General features: G+C 38.4%; 1 protein-coding gene across 2 annotated transcripts in view; it reads right to left on the bottom strand.

Annotated features, from left to right (window-relative positions):
- The window catches only part of TASP1 (taspase 1), a 79,002-nt gene extending 59,778 nt beyond the window's left edge, over positions 1-19,224 (bottom strand). For both annotated transcript variants that reach the window (XM_058021338.1, XM_058021339.1), the window contains exons 1-6: positions 19,155-19,224; positions 16,396-16,613; positions 14,649-14,716; positions 13,115-13,183; positions 4,542-4,662; positions 3,285-3,369 (exon numbers count right to left, since the gene is read on the bottom strand). In XM_058021338.1, coding sequence (XP_057877321.1) covers positions 3,285-3,369; positions 4,542-4,662; positions 13,115-13,183; positions 14,649-14,716; positions 16,396-16,534 — 482 coding nt within the window. In that variant the 5' untranslated portion in view covers positions 16,535-16,613; positions 19,155-19,224. The remainder of the gene's footprint in view (positions 1-3,284; positions 3,370-4,541; positions 4,663-13,114; positions 13,184-14,648; positions 14,717-16,395; positions 16,614-19,154) is intronic.
- Positions 19,225-19,565: the final 341 nt, after the last annotated feature.

Here is a 19,565-nt window from a genome sequence, read left to right as displayed (position 1 = left end):
CTAGGCCATATTAATAGAAAATATAAGTAAAGGCCTCTAAAATAGTCTTTTTAGGCAATTTTCTCCAAAAACATGATTATGCTGGTGCTGAACACTCCAAACAGGGCCATTTAATATGGCTGTAGGGAAACAGGCTGCTCCAAGCTAAACAGAAATGTCAGAAGGTTTGGGTGATGGTCAAGGTGATCTGCATGGTAATAAATATACTTTGTAACATCTTATCATAAAATGTAGCAATCACTCTGAAATCAGTGTTACAAAGAAGAAACTGTTAAGAAATACAGAGCAGGGATAAAAGGTGGTGTGTCTTCATTCCTCCTGGGAACTCTGACTAGGCACTGCCCTACTAGTTACACAATGTTTGTATCCTGTACATAAACAGGGTAAAGCTGTGCAGAAACTACAAATCTCTGTATATCCCAAGGGGAAACTTAAGAAGGAATTCTTTCCCATATAGTTATTACTGAGAAAGGGATATGAACATGGAGTTAATGGCAGTACTACTAATGAGTTCTAAGAAAGGAGATATTTAGGTGCATTTGTGCTGTACTGCAAATCTTACATTTAAGACCAGACAGATGTAAAGAAGCCTCTTTCCTTAGGTCAAGGTTTCACAGTAGCAAACAGAAAATCTTCAAGCTTGTTACTACAAAACATCTAATCCATTACTCTGTGCTCAAACACCACTTCCAAAGGTTCATCCAGTTTGTAACCATGCAATTACAAAAGTACTTTCTTTTGTAAAAGTTACACAAGGAACAGGAATATCTTACAGGAGATTATGCAATATTTACAAGTTAAATATTTTCTGTCCCTTCATCAGAGCAAGTCCTGACAACACCAAGCTGAATAAAGTATGACAGAAAGATGTCAGGACCTCAGAGGTTTTAACAACTGCACCATGCATTCAGGGTTTCTCTAAACTTTATAAACTCTATTTAGATAGTGGGATTCTGTGTTTTAAATAACACAACAAGAGATTGATCCAGAAGGACACACTCTACAGAGCAATTTACAGCACTTTAGATACATCAGTTCAGGCACCTGATCCCTCCATCCCAAAAAGCTTACCATCTCTGAATAACTTAATTCATACTCATTGAAACTTCTCCTATGGAAAATCAGAAATATACCACTTTGAATTGGTTTTGAACTGCCACTATGAAAATGCTGCACAGGGGTAAACAGGCCAAGCAAACTATCCCCACTCTTCTTTTATAGTGAAAGTACTCCCTAATGCCACTTTTACTAACCTCACAGCTCCTCAATTTTTCCTGCTTGGTCACGTGCCAAGCATTTTTGGCAGAAAACATTAAGCTAGCTTAGATCATGCTATAGAAACAGTCTGTTCCATAGGTTTCTTTAAGCAGGTTCTTAGGCCAAGCAGTATCTGGAAGATTCCCCAACACACTACATGCCAATGAGAACCAAGATGAAAATCGTGGATCTTTACAATTAAAAATCACTTCCTAGGAATGCCAAAATATGGTTGATCTCTTCTCATTTGACTCTAAGTATTCCCAGCTTTGGCAGGAATACATTTCAGTCCCAAAACAACGTGTCATGCCAACCCCAGCCAGAAAGGCAAGACATGAAATCCTCCATTCCATCACCTTCAATGCACATGAAATTTATCATTCTGACCTTGGCACACCCTGTGTGTATAGAAGCATCCACCACAGAAAGCCCAAAGCCTAAACCATCATATCCCACTAGTATAGACTGTTCCCAGGGTAAAAAAATTGCCATAATAAAATGTGCATTCAAAATCTAGAAGGAGGAAAAGAGGAAATTAAAGTATTAGTCAGGTAACCCAAGTGCACAATATTTGCACAATAAACTGCATGCCTTGGTTCCAAAGACAGCTCATCTCTCACCTTGAGATCTGAGCTACCCTGCCTTTAAAAGCATCTGCTAATCCTGCACAGTCCTCAAAAGATTTAGTCTTGCCCTTGGGGGCAAGAGGATATAGTTCCTTTTCCACTCAGTATTTTTAAAATAGTAGCATCATAAACTAGGTCATAAAGTCACAGCATAACATCCAAGTGCTCTTCCTTACAATAATTCTATACAACAGCGATGATACAAGTAAAGCAATCGCAAGAGCTTGCTCCTGTAGCTGACTTCAGCAATACTTCTGGAACACCAAATTAACACATTTCACACTCATTTCACATTCTAATGTAGCTCATTTTCTCCTGACAGCTAAAGAAATGAGCAGCTAACAGCTATTGAACATAAAATTCCTATTCTTTAGTAAACCTCTCCACAATTACTCTGTTCTTTATCCATTAAAGAAAAGTATTTAAAATGCAAAATTTGCCTGTTGATGGTTTGATTTCAAGGTGGCTTTTTGTGATCTATAACTTTTTTTGCACATGACAGAACACTGAAATCCTCACTGTTTCCATTGGAATACTGCACCACCCAGCTATAGGCTACTTGGCTGACTTTACAGAACAATACAGTCAGGAAAGTAAAATGTGTAAATCTAATACTTACATCTTTTTAAACTACATAAATGCTGGTTTAATACTTTTGCAAATACTGACGCCTAGTTGGCAAAGGGCAGCAAATTCTGCCACAGGTACGACAACTGATGATGGCAGTCAATGAATAGGAATAAATTATTCAAGTTCTCTACCTGTCAATTTAAACTGCTAATGAAAATAAGATGTTTTAAGAGCAATCAACTCTGACACATGTCTTGGATTCTTTCCAAAGTGAGGCAGTAATATTTGGAGTTATTCTGTGTTTAATACTTACCTCTTCCATTTAAGTTTTAGGGACTGCTTGTTTTCATTTTGTTGTAAATACTATTAAATTTATCCTTAAAATAAGAGCAAATTACTAAACACTGCACATTTCCACAAAGCCACAAAGGCAGTAAAACAGGAGATTTTTTTCTATAGTTATTAAAAACTGTTGCTTTTAGTTAAAGGTAGAGGCAATGGCAGTAGATTTCCATTTAATCTTGATGTTTTTGGGTATTTTTCAAAAGGCTACAGTAACAAACATAAGCATTAAATATGACAACTGGAAATAATCAGACAGACAGAAACTATCACAAAATGATGTTGCCATCTATATCTAATACTTCTTTCCACTCAGTGCATAAGAAGTCTCAAGATGAGAGAACAAAGCTTATCTTCTTTTTAAAGACACACTATCACTGGTATGTAAAAGAGCACCAGCCTTCCTGGGTGAGATAAAAACTTCAAACATTGCATATATGCAGTAGAGATGAAAGACCAAAGGAAAGTCAAGCAGAACAAAGCAATTACCAAGGTGGAATTCTGCCAGCAGAGAGTTTCCCCTTCTGCCCTTCACACAACAACCTATTTGCAACCGAAACTGGATTCTTGATTCCTAAAAAAGAAAAATTAGCAAAGAAAGGGAAAAAAACATTAAAATATTTTCCCTCATAGCACTATAGAGTTCATTTTGGCAGTGGATTCCTTTAATTTCTCAGATACCTTTAATTTCCAAGGGTTTGTCAAGTAATTAAGAGACACCTTATGTTTCAATGTAGCAACAACATTTTCGGTTTTCCCTTCACATGCTGTTGGTAGTGACAAATCCTTCCAGTCAACACCTCTCCCACTTTTTATTGAAAAGAAAGAACAAACCATATTGAAATAGGAGGAATGATCTCCTACCACAGAAATCTCATGTAAAATCTATTGTATCAAAGGGTCAAAGATGTTTATAAGCATTAATTTTTCCAGGTGGAATTCTCATTTGGATCTATCTGGCCAGAACAGAAATCACAGGACTCAGGTTTACCTGTCTCTCATTCTCAATTTCCTCCTTCCCCATGGTTGGAAGGATACATTTTGTAACAAACAAGGCTTGAAACACTTAATTTTACTATTTATTTTAGATTTATATCTACATGAGGAAGCTATTACTACAGTTTAGAACTACTGTAGGATAAAGAACAAAACTTCAAATCTTGTCAGAAAAGCTGTTCAATAGTGGTATGAACAGCTAAGGCTGTTCACATACTTAGAATGAAGCCTCAACAATCCCTCTTTGGGACTTGATATCTATATTTGTTTTACAGTGAAACTTAAAACTAGAAAAAAAGAGAGAAACACATTAGTTCTCATATTAAACAAGTCCCATATGCAAATAAATTGCCTGAGCAAAAAAAAAAAAAAAAAAAAAAAAAAAAACAAATAAAAAACCTAATTTAAACACTTGTAATACCTTTTAACAACTGCATTTTATTACAAAATTACCATTCTTCAAATTCATCTCAGCAAACTGAGTCCCACTGTGAATACTGTGTGGTATCACACAATTGTGCTACATCAAAGGATTATCAGTGAACTAATAAGACAACCTGTTCCACAAAGAAATTAACACAAAGCAGCATTTCAGGGAGCAGGAATGCCTCCCCCTTTTTTAAAGGAGCAAAATTTATTTAAACACAGCAGAATTTACAATGTGTCCCCCTTAAAATCAGTAACAACAACCCCAAAATTGATCTTGGCACTTAAATCAGCAGTTAGCTTTATAATACATAATGAACATACCACTCAGTGCTCCAACAGCTCCAAAATTCAATGACTTTCCATCCATTATACTGGCATCACATTCTATCTCACCCAGAAGGTTTAGGTTAGATCCCAATCCTGCATTTGTAAAAGGAGAATCCTAAAAATAAGAATAGAACACTTAAGGCCACATCCATAAGAGACTAGATTTAAATCTCTGTGTAACTGATCTGATGGCACTGATCTTGGTGCAATGCAATTTCTTATTTTAGTAATTTAATCTTCCATAACAAAGACAAGGGAAATTTGAACAGAACATCTAAAATTACGACAATGGACAGCTGTCACCTCTGTAGGGTGTGATATATCTTAAATGTAATAATGCACTAATATAAAAACCAATCACATAACAATTAAAGATGATCACTTCTATGCAAGCAAAAGCCTTACAATACAAGTGGAAATCTCTCCCTCCCCCAAAGTACACTTTGCTTGGTCTTTAACCCATCAAGTATCATTTAAGTAACATTTTATAATCACATCACAGACCAGTCTCCCTTTGAAACTCCTAAGTATGACACTACAGCAAAACAGAATTGTCCTTTTTCTGAACATTCTAAGCCCATGACTAAAAACTCACTTCGTAAAACTCCTATTTGACCATTAGCACAGGGACTGCGGTCTGGAAGCTTCTTGACTAAAAACCAATTCCTATTTCATAGAAACCATGGAACAACATTTTAACAACATCATAAAGATTTTTTGTTAACACCTTCTGTGGCTTTTAACAAACCCAAGTCTGCCCAAAACTAAGTTCTGCATGCTAAAACTGAAGCCCATTTTTACCCTTCCATTTCATCAGAGCATCCCCATGACTTTAAAACCACAAAATTTCAAAGTAGCACAGTTCAGCAGTCTCACCGCCAACTCAATACAATCCCTCTTCTATATGCAAGCAATATAGGACAAAGAAATAATAGCTAAATCCAATTTCAGAGAGATGCTGCATGATTTTAGGGTTTCCTATGTTTCAATTACAACAGTGTAACAACCTGATGTGACAAAGAACAATGTTTGTCTAGATCACCTGTGCACTGTAGAAATATGAGATCTCATTTCACTGATGAGTAGTAAAAGCTGAACCAGGAAACAAATTATTGGAAACAGCTCAAAGTTCTGTCTTACATTTAAAATTAACTGGATGGGTTTTGAACATTCAAATTTGCAATGAATGTGAAGAAATAAAAGAGGTGAGCACATAGAAATGAAAAATAAATCTGATGTCAGTTAGCTTTTATTAACTTTCAAATCAGCAAGCAGTGAGTAAATTCAAAATCTGTTCTGCAAGATGTTGATTCAAATTTACAGACACACAAAGAGTTCTCAGCATTTGAACCACCAAAACACTATCTTTCTGAATAATACACTATCATGAAACTGGCCTTTATCTTCTGCTTTTTCCTTCTGAAGCAGCACAAGATTTTATCCCACATCACAACACTTGCAATTCACGGTGTATATTCATTTTGTTGTTTATTTTGACAGAAACACCTCACAGCAAGTAAGTAAATTTGAAAAGATTTAGGATAATGAAACCTTTAGAGTTTAGAGTGCACAATTTTCTGTAGAAAGGGGATGGGTGGGGGAAAATATGTTCAGAAACAGATGATGGCCTTGAGAAGGCAGAAGATTCAGAGTAGCTGCTGGCTTAGCTGGACTCATTGCTCCCCAGGCACTACAAATATGAAGAAAATTAAGTCAGTGAAGTTTAGGAAAAAAGAGAGCAGATAAGTAGTGGAAGGAATTGAAAGCAAACAGTGAAAGGTACTTGGAAGACACAGTAAAACCAGGAATGCTTAGGATGACCAATGCTTGCTCCTAGTGCTGTCCAAGCCCTCTGCCCCTGGGTAATCAGAGTGCAAAGACACATGAGTGGAGACAAATCTCATGTTCTGTTCCAAACACATTCACTCAGGGCATTACACTTAAAAGAATTAGCAAAGAGCAAGAATGTTGTGCTCCACAGATTTGTCACTGCCAAAGCAGAGGCAGCTGTTATCCTGAGTAGATGTCATGGCCAAATCCAGGGAGTAAGAAGGATCCACCAGAAAGAAGTCCTGGTAACACTGTCCAGAATCCCTCTGCACTCAAGGTACAAAGGTCTCTGCTATCTGGTAAAGGTAATAATCAAAAGAGGCCAGGGAAAAAATACAGGATACAGAGTTCACGTTATTTCTAAGGAGCTGTATGTGCTACATGCTTTGGCATAGCACCTTTACTGGCACCACCTCAAGGATGCACCAAGATAATAATTTACTCAGAGGATCTAAGAACAAAGAGAATGTCACCTATTCCTCCCTACAGAATATCTATTAGAATACTACAGAAATTTTGATAAATAAGAACTCCACACCAAATTGCAGGTGTCTCTTTGGTGGGGTAACTCTCATATTAGGACACAGAAGGAATCTCACACAAGTAACTTCTCCAGTAAAAAGAAATAAAGACCAAATTCCAAGCATCTGTTCAAACTTTCTGTGGAGTTTCAATTAGCTGTAGAATCAGATTGCATTCAATTAAGAAAACAGGCTTAGAATTCCGAAGAGGAAGATGGTTTAACTTCACACATCTGAAAGGCAATCTAAAAACAGCTTTAGAGAAAGTGGGTGTGAACCCATGGAATTTTTGATATCTACTTAAGTTTCTCTGAGGTGAGATAAAAGCCTTTGAAACAATGTGGGGGAAAACCTTTATAAAAAAATGGAAACAAGACCTTCACACCTACTTCTATAAATAGGCAAAGACATGAAATACACCACACAAATACAATCTCTACTTGAAAACATGCATCTCTGCAAAGTTTGACCAAAAGATTTCAAGAGTCTGATATGCAAGTGGAAGAATATAATGTATGAACATCAAGGTGTATTTTGAAATGAAAATTCAAAACTTACAAGGTATGCAGAAACATTTAAACAGAAGCATGAATGACTTTAAAGAGGCAAGAAACAAACTGACCTAAGTGAAAGTCTCTTCATACCCTCAGACAGAAAAGTGCAGTACTGCAAGACCTGACTAGCATAAAATGGGAAAGAACCCAGCCAAAGAATGTGCCCAGGAAAAGGGAGAACAGGAAAAGAGAAAGAGGCATCTTCAGGAATATACTTTTATTTAAAACCACAGCAGCCATCAGCCTTTGTGTTTCTAAGGAAACTGAAAAAGACAAGTAAACAAACCAAGCCTGAGCTTTGCAAGTTAACACAAGCATTGCCACCATAGAACACTAAGGAAGAAGAGAGAAAAGACAAACAAATGGCTATTCAAAGCATTTTAACAAAATGTAACTCTTCAGTCACAGGCAAAAACTAGACTTCGTGGCAAGGACTCCACAAAATGTCTCTAACTTACCATGCAAACCTGTAGCAAAAGAGGTAAGAAAGCTTTAAGACGTGAAATAAGAGTTTTGTTTTCCCAAGTTACCCATCTTGCAAAAACTCTCAAGCTTCTGAGGGCATCATTTTTTTTTACAGAATCCTTTTTACTTCAAAATGTATTTATAAATGTTCTGGCAGAAAATACAGGCATGCTGAAATTTCTAGCTGTGGTCAAAGTTGAAATGCTTGAAGATGTTACTCACCTCTGTAACACATCTAGACAAACAGTTAAAATGCTTGGTTTTCAATGAACATGAAAGAACATTCCATCCATCTTTGATACAGTTTTGGCCATGGCTTATTTGCAACTTCTAAACCAAACACAAAGTCTACAGGCACTTCTTTCCACATACTGTAATTTTAGAAGTTATTTTTCTGTGAGAATTTCATGACAATCAATAATCTATGAGAATGAGTCACATCCCTTTCAATTACATGAGCAAAAATGTTGTTAGACAACACTTCTGTCACAAATTACTGTTGCTCACTCTGCAGCAAAGCATCTTAGTAATGCTTTTAACTGGAATTAACAACTTCCAGTTCATTACCCATTAGAAGTTCATCTATGGTGACTGCCTTAATACAACAAGGATGCTTCTTCTTGAAAGAGAAATCCTTGGGACTAAGACTGTATATTCGAAAGTCCTAACTACTAGGAAAATAATAATAAAAAAAAAAAACATAAAACAATTCTTCAAGAAAAAGGCTCTTTCACTACAAAACTTTGCTGACAACCATAGAAGCACACTGCTTGAGTGTAATAGGTCCAAAACATTCTTTGCATGGATCCACAATAACAACATGCAAAATGAACTAAGCAATTTCAGTAGCAAGGAGATTGGAACCCAAAATGTGACATCTGCTTCCCCATCAATCATATTGACTCCCAATTCAAATGATGTTCATAAAGAACGTTCTACTAAAGTCAGATAAAGAAACAAGTAATCTACATACATATTAGTAAAGGATTACACTAAACTTAGAAACAATTTGAAATCTTCATCATTCTTTACATCCAATGTGTATTCCTAGCACCTGATCAGTAGATTTCATTAAGTGCTCTTTAGTCAAAGAAAAGCTTGAAATTGCTAATTTTCTCACAGCTACACAAAAATGCAAATCAACATGTGGTTTTGCTGAAAACAGCACATTTTAAGTGGGTTGTATGGGGTCTCCTCACCCAACAAAAAAAACCTGTTTAATAATTTCATTGTGTTTCAAGAAACACCCAGGCATCATATGGTGGCTGATAGCAAGAGTGCAAAAACTAACAGTACTGCAATAATGTCTCTGTGAAAGTAAACAGAGTAAATAATGAGTCTTATGAAATACCTTGTCCAGAGCATTTAATTACCAAAGGCTGACAGAGGTAACACATGCACTTGTTTCTCTGCAATACCAGAGTTCTCAAACTACAAACCATACCTGCCTTAATGACCTTATCAAATACAGCTGATGCTTATGAAGACCAGCACAGCTGTTTTACCAATATTCTGTGTCAGTCTTGTTCCTTTGCAAAAGAAATGCACCTTTTCCTCTAGTTAATACTACCACTATTATTGTATTCACAGAACAGCATTTCACTTGAGAGTTGCACAGTCCAACAAAGAAAGGATATTCTTTCTGCTCTTAGAGCCTGGAAAAATAAAACACAGAGAGCATACCACAAGCAAACTGTCAGCTTGCTCATAAAAGATCAAGAGCAACTCTTGTGCCTCAACTAGTCTTTGAAGTGATGCCTTTTGGATGAGCTGCAATCCTCTGAACAGGAGTTCTGTAATTGAGCGGAACTGAGGAAAAAATTCATCTTTTGTGAGATTTCCATGAAAAGATTTGTGCCTTGCAAAGATTACAAATGTTTGGAATACAGCATTAAAAGTCTGAGAGAACAGTAAAAGTGATAAAATATTTCAGATAAACTCATGGCAATGTGTCCTACAGAACCCAAAATACCAAGAAGTTACAGTCAGTATACTTTACAATGAAATTTGTTATCATTTAATACAATATTCTGTTGTTCTGCATCTTCAGTTGTGTTACAGGGAGACAAGAACACAGTTTGACAAAGATTTTTGTTATTTATTTGCCAACTTCAAATGCTAAAACACATTGTTTATGCTAAACCTTAAACAAAAGGGAGTGACAGCTCACTAGAGAGACCATCAACACAAACCTATATTTTTACTCATAAAATCTTTCAATTAATGACAAAAACTATTCTGATTGCTTTGTCAACTTGCCACATGCAGTTTGTTTTCCATAGAGCAACAGAAAAACTACCAGTACCAAAGCAGAACACGCAGCTCCAGCAATAAGAGAGATGTCAGAAGGTAGTGCTCAGAATGAGGTATGAGCAGACACAAACTGTTCCATATTTTGGAAGCTGACAGTTTAACACTTGAGAGTTTCTCATACCAGATTCAAAAAACTGCAAACCACATCGTTTTCTGGTTTGGGTATAAATTTGACTTTCCCTCAATGTAATTGTATAACTACTTTAAACTACAAGAAGGCCAAATCCCAAACTCAGTACTTCCTATTCCAGTAACAGACAGAACCTTCAACTAAGAGATTATATAAATCACTTAATGAATAAATGAAAGCAAATAATTGCATTAACTTAATTACATTAATTACATTGACTGCACTACAACCTGAGCAAAATAACATTTTATATTAAAAACAGGAAAAAGGAAAAAAAAATGTTTTGTGCAACAGAACACATAAAAATACTACCTAAGACAATTGCCAAACCAGAAAGGGGAACGATGGCAGGCATCAGCACAGTAGTAGCAAGACAGATAAGGAGAAAAAGGTTTCTGATTGGAGTAATTGGAAAAAACTTTTTCATCTTAGAGACATTGTTATTATTATACTGCTAGAGTCCCATACCTTCTAGGTAGTTTTCTCAGGAGCAGCTCTTCCCAGCAGTTTTGTTCCTGCTTGCTCATCAGGGCTCCTCCAAGGCTCTCCCTGACCAGCCAACCCACTCCCTTTTACCCCAGTTATCTTCATTAGCCACAGCTGCAGCCCAATTAAGGACATCACAGCTGCAGCCCATTTAGAACAACTAGAATTGGGGCAAGGCCACTTATACAATACAGAGATTTTACTATGGCTCAAAGGCCACCTCTACTATATTTCCCCCTTTTCGTTTACTTACAGGAACAGATTTTACATAGACATATTTACATATTCTACAATACATACCTTTCACTGTGACTCAAAGGCCACCTGTATTTCCCCAACACAACACATATATTTTGCTTATGACTCAAAGGCCACATTACAACACATACCTTTTCCCATAACTCAAAGGCCATTTACAACACACACAGCTCCTTGCTCAAAGGCCATATTCTCAAAGCTCCTGGCTGTCAAAGCTCCTCAACCCAAAGGCCATGTTCTTCTACAGCTCTCAGCTGTCCTATCCTCCATTGTTTTTGTTACATTTCTAGAGCCCCAGCTCTCAGGCTGCCACAGCTCTTGGCTGTCCTATCTTCTATCACGTCGGGGTCACCACTTGTTGTTACCATATTTCTAGAGTCCCATACCTTCTGGGTGGTTTTCTCACAATCAGCTCCTCACAGGAGTGCTGCTCCTGCTTCTTCATCAGAGCTCCTCCAAGGCTCACCTTGACTAGCCAACCCACCCCTTTTATCCCAGTTATCTTCATTAGCCACAGCTGCTGCCCAATAAAGGCCATCACAGCTGCAGCCCATTTAGAACAACTAGGACTGGGGCAAGGCCACTTATACAATACATAGATTTTACTACGGCTCAAAGGCCACCTCTACTATAAGACATAACTTGTTTTACAGAAGCTACTTCTGAGTATTGAAATCTACTAAAGAAAAAGATAAGTCTCTTGGGGATAACAAAAACATACAGACTATTTAGTCCAGACACAGCTGCAAAGAGATCTGCAACTGTTCGGTCAAGCTTCTCAAAGTATGTTTTTCTCTGTAGCTCAGGAACACAATAAAAATCACAACCCAAAGTAGATTTTTATTTTTGTTTTCCACTGAGGAGGGAGCTGACACACAAACCAGTCTCATGGAGTGAGAGCAGCCTCAGTGTGCTTAGGGAAGTGCATGGTAAATAATCCCATTAGAGAGATACTTGCTGCTTTCTGTGAGCTATACTCTAATGTGTAAGATAGCACATGAAAGCATATTTGAACAGCTCAGGGAGACCCACAGGAGGGCTGAAAGCCAAGGCACTTGCCAAGTTCACAGTGTGACTGAAGCCTTGGCTCCCAGTCAGCATGTCTAACACACACTGAAGTATGCACTGACTGCCTGCCTTACGCCAGCCCCACCACGTACATTAATGAACACTTTCCCAACATCTGGATAAGAAAATCCACTGCTAATCCTCTTGGAATACTACCATAAATTCCAAGTGCAGGAAATTATTTTTACAGCACAACACTTACCTTGCTTTCCTTTTTTTTTTTACTAATAAAGTTGGAGGGGAAAAAGCAATTACTGCTTACAGGAGAAGAAGAATACCTGTTTCCATCATCACTGTCATGAGTGATTAGTGGATCTGGGATAATGACCAAACTGCTTCATTTACCACCCAGAAATGGTTAGCTTTACTCACTTCTACATTATTTCATGGGGACCTTTACTGTGGCAGATGCTATAAAAACCTCATCACTCTAAAAAGACACTTTTCCAAAAACCTCACCAGCAGCTGCTCATCAAGATGTTCTATCTTAATTAACAAGTACTGTTTTGAAATAAAAACATTACTGGCCCATTCCTCTACATATATTTTGTCATAATAATCACACCCAGTAGGATATATTTTCCCTCTCTAAGAAGCAGAGCCAGAACAACCTGTCTGTACTCAGCAAGCCAGAAATTAAGTTCCTTACAAAGTGTTCAATAAGTCTTTAATCACTGCATTTATTCTTAAAGGTTAAAGACTATCTGATAAGGCATACCTAAAATGACAACCAAATTGCACCAACTAGGAAACTTTTATTCAGCTTGCATTTTTATAAAGTACTTAAACACATTTACACCAAAATACGGTGGAAAAGCAAAAGATAAAATGAGTGTACCACAAAAACAAAATTCCACTGAGATTGCCCATTTAATATCCCCCTACAGAGTTTTGGCAAGATTTACCCAAGAGGTGTACTTACTACAAGTCAGAAATTCGTACCTCTAATTCTATAAGTGCTGCAGTCACTGCATCTGTTGCAAGAGCACCAGCCTGTAGCTTTTCAATTGCCTGGAAAACACAAGTTTTAGCTGATTAGGAAATTCTATTATTCAGTGACTGAGGCCTACATTTTCCTATTCCTATATAAAATAAAATCTTCACCAAATAATTTAAAATATAAGAGAGTGTAAGAACAAGAGGCACTGGAAGAAGTCAGTATGACCCATATGAGGGCAGATCTGAAGATATGATTTTACTGCTATGACATTGTGACACTGCATTTAGTAGCAGATTTCTGCATAGTCAAATTTCTGTCAAAATAACTTTTTATACTTTATATCCTCAAACACCAAATGTTTCAGTCAACAAGTTCCAATTTTTCCTTCCAAGATTCAACAAAAATTTCTAGTACCACATATAGCAATTACCATAAAATTGAAGAGAACTTCACAAACTCATTTAAAGCCAACATAAATCATGTAAAATAATGTTGCCTTCAAATTATATACAACAGTGAAATTGTAGAGCCTAATAGTATTTATTAGATTCATACTGAACAAGACCTTATAGTCAAGCTTTCTCAGGGAACCCCAGAAAACAACTCTGGCTGCAAGACAAACCTGAAATTGTTTGTTCTTCACAGAAGTTATTGATGATGGCTACTGAGCACAAGAGTAGCTACACAGAATCTCAAATTGGACTTCAATGCAACAGCAGATCTCACATAACTAGCTGCAAAATTACTTTCACCAAGGCTAAAAAAGCCAGTGCTAAGTTTGGATGATTTGTGAGGCCTCTCATTACAAAATTAGATTGGTATTAGGATTGAGCAACAAACTGTAACACAAAGTGATAATTATCAGAGACCAACTCTGAGGCTCCTCTAAAAATCCTGCCAAGCTCCCAAGCTCCTTCTCCCTGGAGAAAGCAAAAGACATTAACAATTTTAGAGAGAGGTCTTCCAGCTACTCATTCAACACTTAAAAGACAGGACTTGCCAGTTCCAAAGCAAAGTTCTTGGAAGAGATGAAAACATATTAATTTCAATGGAAATGAAAGTCTTGCCATTTCTCTGTTTCCAAATTTGATTTTTTTGTTTTTGTTTTTCCTGTTTCTACCTCCCTTCCTATTAAGAGGGTAAGTGCTATCAAGAACAAAATAATTATAGAAACTCCTACATTCACAGAGCAACCTGGATGCTAGAGTTTATTTAAACTCCAGAGTGGATATGGAAGAAATCAATATACAGACACCATACTTAGCTCCAGAAAACAGAAAGCTGTAGGAATACTCCTTGTAGGTACCACTGTGACCTTCTCTTGCTCTCCCAGTGTTCATTTGGTGTCTGCTATTTGCTAGCACTGAAGAGAATGTTGCTGCATCTCATGGACACTCACTGTCCTGCTCTGTATCATCTTAACTGTTTCTGCTCTGTTTTCCCTCATTTCCCTCAATAAACACACAGAGCCCAAGCAGCTAAGTGCAGATATTTCCTGTGTCCCCAGTACAGGACTGTGGAGCTGGTGACATTTACCTTCTGGCAGGCTCTTTTGCACACATGCTTGTACTCTTTAGCTTTGGATTCAGAATGATAACCTGCACCTGCAATTGAAACAAAAGGAAAATCTATTATAGTAGCTGGCAAACTCCAGCCTGTACTTCACATAGAGATTTAAGACACAGGCAGATATAGTGTTCCTGATTCTGGATTACACTGGCATTTCCTTTTTCTATCAGTGATTGACTACTTTATGCATTCCAACACAGAATCAAACACACTCAGTAAAATACAGGATACAGATCATATATCCAGAAGCATGCAGGTATAAATATCAGCATCAATCTTTTCCTATAAAAACTTTCCAAGAGATTCCAGTTTCACTCATTCTTGGAGGATTTCCAGCACAGCTTTTTTCTTTACTGTCCATTATTGGGCAAAACCCTCATTTTTAAGTCAAACTCTTGATTTTCTTTTTTCCACAATTCTGCTCATTTTCTCATGTTTATGCCATGTTTTTAGAGCTTGTTACTCCTGACTTAGAACAAGGAGTTCCTTCAAATGAAGATCATTCAGATTTTTCACCTTTTTCTTATTCTCAGCTTTTGTATCTATCCCATTGTATTGAACCATTCTGCCCTACTTTGAAGCCACTGCCCCTACTTGCATAGCTGAAAAGTTTATTAATGCCACCATTCTACTAAATACAGCATCAGAAAAACAAGAGTGGAGCATATATGTAAAATCTACTTCTGTTTTACCAGGTTTTGCACTTAAAAACATGCTTGTATTTATCTCAACTTCCCTTTGCTCACCTCTAGAAATATTAGTTTTGAGGAACTCTAATAAAATAAGCTTTAACACCAATACCAAAGTGACCCAGTAAATGACACTATATTGAGCAATTTCATTTGCCCTTAAAATAGAATACCAGGGTCATCAAACATCAATCCAGAATAAACTGTTTAAGGTTTGGAGCTGGTTTTTTAACCTTAATGATTTTATAAAGCAAGTAACATGTTGGCTTTTCAAATATTTTAGGCATGACCAGGCCACTTTGCTCTATTTTACCTCATGTACTCATATAGATGCTCAAAACAAATATACACCCAGATATAAGCATTGTTTACTTCATGATTCATAGTATTTAATAAAGAATCTATGAAAAAAAAATTTATGAGCAAGACACACCAAACACATAATTTCTGTATTAGATCTGAGTAGAGGACTCCTTCATTACATGTGGAAAGAACAAACAGTAACTCACTTAAACATGAACAAGATCAGAAAAATAGACTCAGAAGAAATGTCAGAAGGGTAAAAAGATTTCTGCAACAAACAGCCCTAGCAGATTTCAGAAGGTCTTAGCTGGACTGTCCTCATGGACAAGCTAGACAAGGAACGAACCATCAGCAGTGAAAGGACTGTATTTGATCTTTCCATAGGTAAAGAAACAGACTGAAATATCTCCCTCATTTTGTAGGTTTGCCAAGCTTAGCAGGCAAGTACAGAATACCACATTTTATAATAATTTACAATTAGGGGTTTTCTTTGTCAAGGAGAACAAAAACACCATCCAGAACAACCAAAGAACTATATTTTGATTAAGAGTTTCCAGTGCAACCTCCAATCAAACTCCTCATTCCGAGATTTGAACACACAGTTGATGTCACTTTATTAGCACACTAGTAGTCCAGAGCCACTATAAAATTTTTGTTGCTATCTAGTTTGATACCAAACTATTCATTATTTCCATTGCAGCTGTTCTGCTTCCACACCTTACCTGCATGGACAAGCACAAATCCCACTCGTTTCCCTCTTTGGGTTTGCTTTGTTTCGGGCTCTTTGACCACCACTTTTACAGCTGTAACCTGAGATGATTTGGAAGGTAACACTTCTACTGAACTTATCCCCTTCTCCATGGTCACACATTGGGATCACCATCTTCTACTGGGAAGGAGCACACTTCCATTCAAAAATAAACTCTGGAGAGAAATCATCCTAAAACCAGATCAGATATATATGTTAGACACTGACTTCAAGAGATGAATTTCACACAAAGAACCAAATCCCAAAGAATTTTTGGGAGAGAAGTTTGAACCAAGGGGAACACACCTCTCCAAAGCAGGGTTTCCAAGTTCTGCCTCTTCCCTAGCATTAATGAGACCTGAAATAATCAAAGTTCATGCTGCAAGCTGAAAGCAGCCTTTTCACTCCAACATAACTTGAACCTAATGATCTTGCCAGACACTGGAAGGAACTGTTAATATAAATTTTGCTTTCCATGGTGGCCTGTTTTCCAACAATACAACTAATTTCTCCAGCCATCACATCTAACTGGCACATGACTAACCTTTTAAAACACCTTTGCCTTTCTATGCAGGGAATACCTGTTTAAGATCCTATAATGAACTCCTAGTCTTCTATATTGTTTCATCCCATCTCCTTATAACTCCCCACTAATTTGCAGCAGGAAAAGAAAAAATAGATTAACTTTTATTTCATGACAAATTATTTCTAAAACAAAACCCAGCCTAAAACAGTCAAATAATGTTTATCTGGGTAAAGAGAGCTACCATGATTACTAGTAAATCTCAACATGCTAAAGTCAAGTTCAAATAATTTAGTAACTATTGGTTTTGATGGTTACCCTTCAGATGCTAAGGAAATTAATGTTTATAGAAAGCTAATGGAAATATTGTCAGTATTGTCTAGTATGTGAAACAAAAATAACAGTGCAGAATGATGTATTTATCAGGAGTTGCCAAACAAACTGCCTGTATTTACTGCTGCTCTTATCCACAGCTTACTACATATTAATCCTGACACAAAAACATTTGTCTACTTCAGAAGATAAAACAGAGGCATTCCACACACTGAATTACTTAAGAAAGTGAAAAGCATGTAATGTTAATGGAGAAAACCTCTGTAATATATTAAGATAGCTTATATATTAAGAACTAGATTAATTTTAAGGTCCCTTCCAATCCAAACCATTCTCTGACTCTCCACCTCTATATTCCAATATAACATCTATCACTCCTACCATCTCAAAAAGGACTTTGTAACCCAGGAACACTGGAAGGTGAATAGAACTGGGAAAATGAGATGTTTAATGCATAAGACTTAAACCACTAACTCTTGAAATGCTATATGGCTGACTCCAGCAATTAAATATCACCCCATTTAAATGGCCCAAACAATGTAAATGATGTTTACCAAGATTCAGCACTGCCAGAGAACAAACCAGCTGGTTTGCCATAACTATTCCTTTGATACGAAAAATCAGCACAGCTCTGGAGGAAGTTATTCACCATAATTTCTTCCCAAATACTAAACATACCTAGTAATCTGCATACACTTATAAATTTACTTTTCAAAATTAAATATTAACTTAATGTTATAATTATATATGTCCTGACAAAAAATGAAAGGCTACTATAATACATAGGTTCCACAGAAAGTGTTTATGGATTGAATCCAATTGTAATTGTCACCTGAAAAAATTTCAGAGCTAAGATTAAAGTACTCATCACTGCATTTACTTCCTTTTTATCAATAATAGTAAAGATGGCCCCAGCAACCATTGGTCCTCTTTGCTACACCCTACAGAAAGTCACTCCTGCAACAAGGGCACAGCACAGACCTCAGTAAAGAGAAAGAGGAGCAAGTAAGGAATTTAAACTCTCCCAGGAATGGAAGAAATAGCGTGGTAGTAGGGAAAGCAATAATGACGACAAAATAGCTTTTTAAAATTAAGATGGAAATATCACTTGAAGACTTGCTAACAGTATAGCTGCAGGCTGAAAATCCTCACTAGGCCTTTGCACAGAGCTGGGTCTAAGGATGTGTTTATTTCTACAGGGAACATGCAGACAACCCGTCTCTCTCGTTTGCTTCCGTTTGTAACACTTCCTCCACACCAACTCAATTTTCTCCAACACCTCCCATCTCAAACTGGGATCTCAATCTTCAACTCCTTTCACATTCCATTCACAAACCCGCTGCTTCCACGTGTTAAGCTCCCACTGGACCCAACTTTTCCCTTTCAAGCCTCCTCTAGGATTTATCAGCTCTCCCTCCTAGGCTGTCATACTTCCATCACTCTTGACTCCATCCGTCCCTGCTACCCATTTCCTGCTCCCCATCCGTGCAGCGCCAGGAACGGTGGGAGAACACACAACAGCGTGACTGCTGGAGAACAGCAACCGAAACCATTTGACACCAGGAGCCCCGAGCGCACTGCAGAAGGCACTCGGACTGCGGCACGGGCGCTGGGAGAACACAGACACGCGCGAGGGTCCGGTCGGGTCGGGTCGGGTCGGGGCATCCTCCCCTCCCGCGCCTCCATCCCGATCCCGCTCCCGCCGCCCAGCCCGTGACGTCACGCGGGGCCGTGACGTCACGCGGGCAGCCCCACCGGCGGACGCGCGGCCCGGCCCAGGCCCGCTCCCGGCCCGCGCAGCCCCGCAGGCACAGCGGCCGTACCGGGGGAGGCGGGAGCGGCGGGCCGGGGCAGCCCCGCGGCGGCGCCGCACTCACCCTGCACCGCCGCCATCCGGAACCGCCCGCTCGCCCGCCCGTTGCCTCGGTGAGCGTGAGGCGTCCCGCCCCCGGCCCGCGCCCATTGGCCGGGTCGCGCCCCGCGGCCGGAAGTGGCGGCGCTGTTGATTGGCGTCCCGCAGGGCCAATGGCGTTCCCCGGGGCGGGCATGGCGTGTCCCGGGCCGGGACAGCGCTCCCGCTCCGGTGCCGCTGTGCCATCGGTGCCAGGCACGGCTCCGGGCAAAGCAGCGCGGCCCCACAGAGGCCATCTGTGTCTCAGGGCGTGGATAGTAACCTCCGGTATTGTTACCGTGAGCCCCAGGGCAATATATATGTGTGTGTGTATGTATATATATATGTATGTATGTATGTGTGTATATATATGTATGCATATATATGTATATATATG

The sequence above is a fragment of the Melospiza georgiana genome, chromosome 3 (genome assembly GCF_028018845.1).
Source record: "Melospiza georgiana isolate bMelGeo1 chromosome 3, bMelGeo1.pri, whole genome shotgun sequence".
NCBI lineage: Eukaryota > Metazoa > Chordata > Aves > Passeriformes > Passerellidae > Melospiza > Melospiza georgiana.
This window is presented reverse-complemented; position numbering and strand designations above follow the sequence as displayed.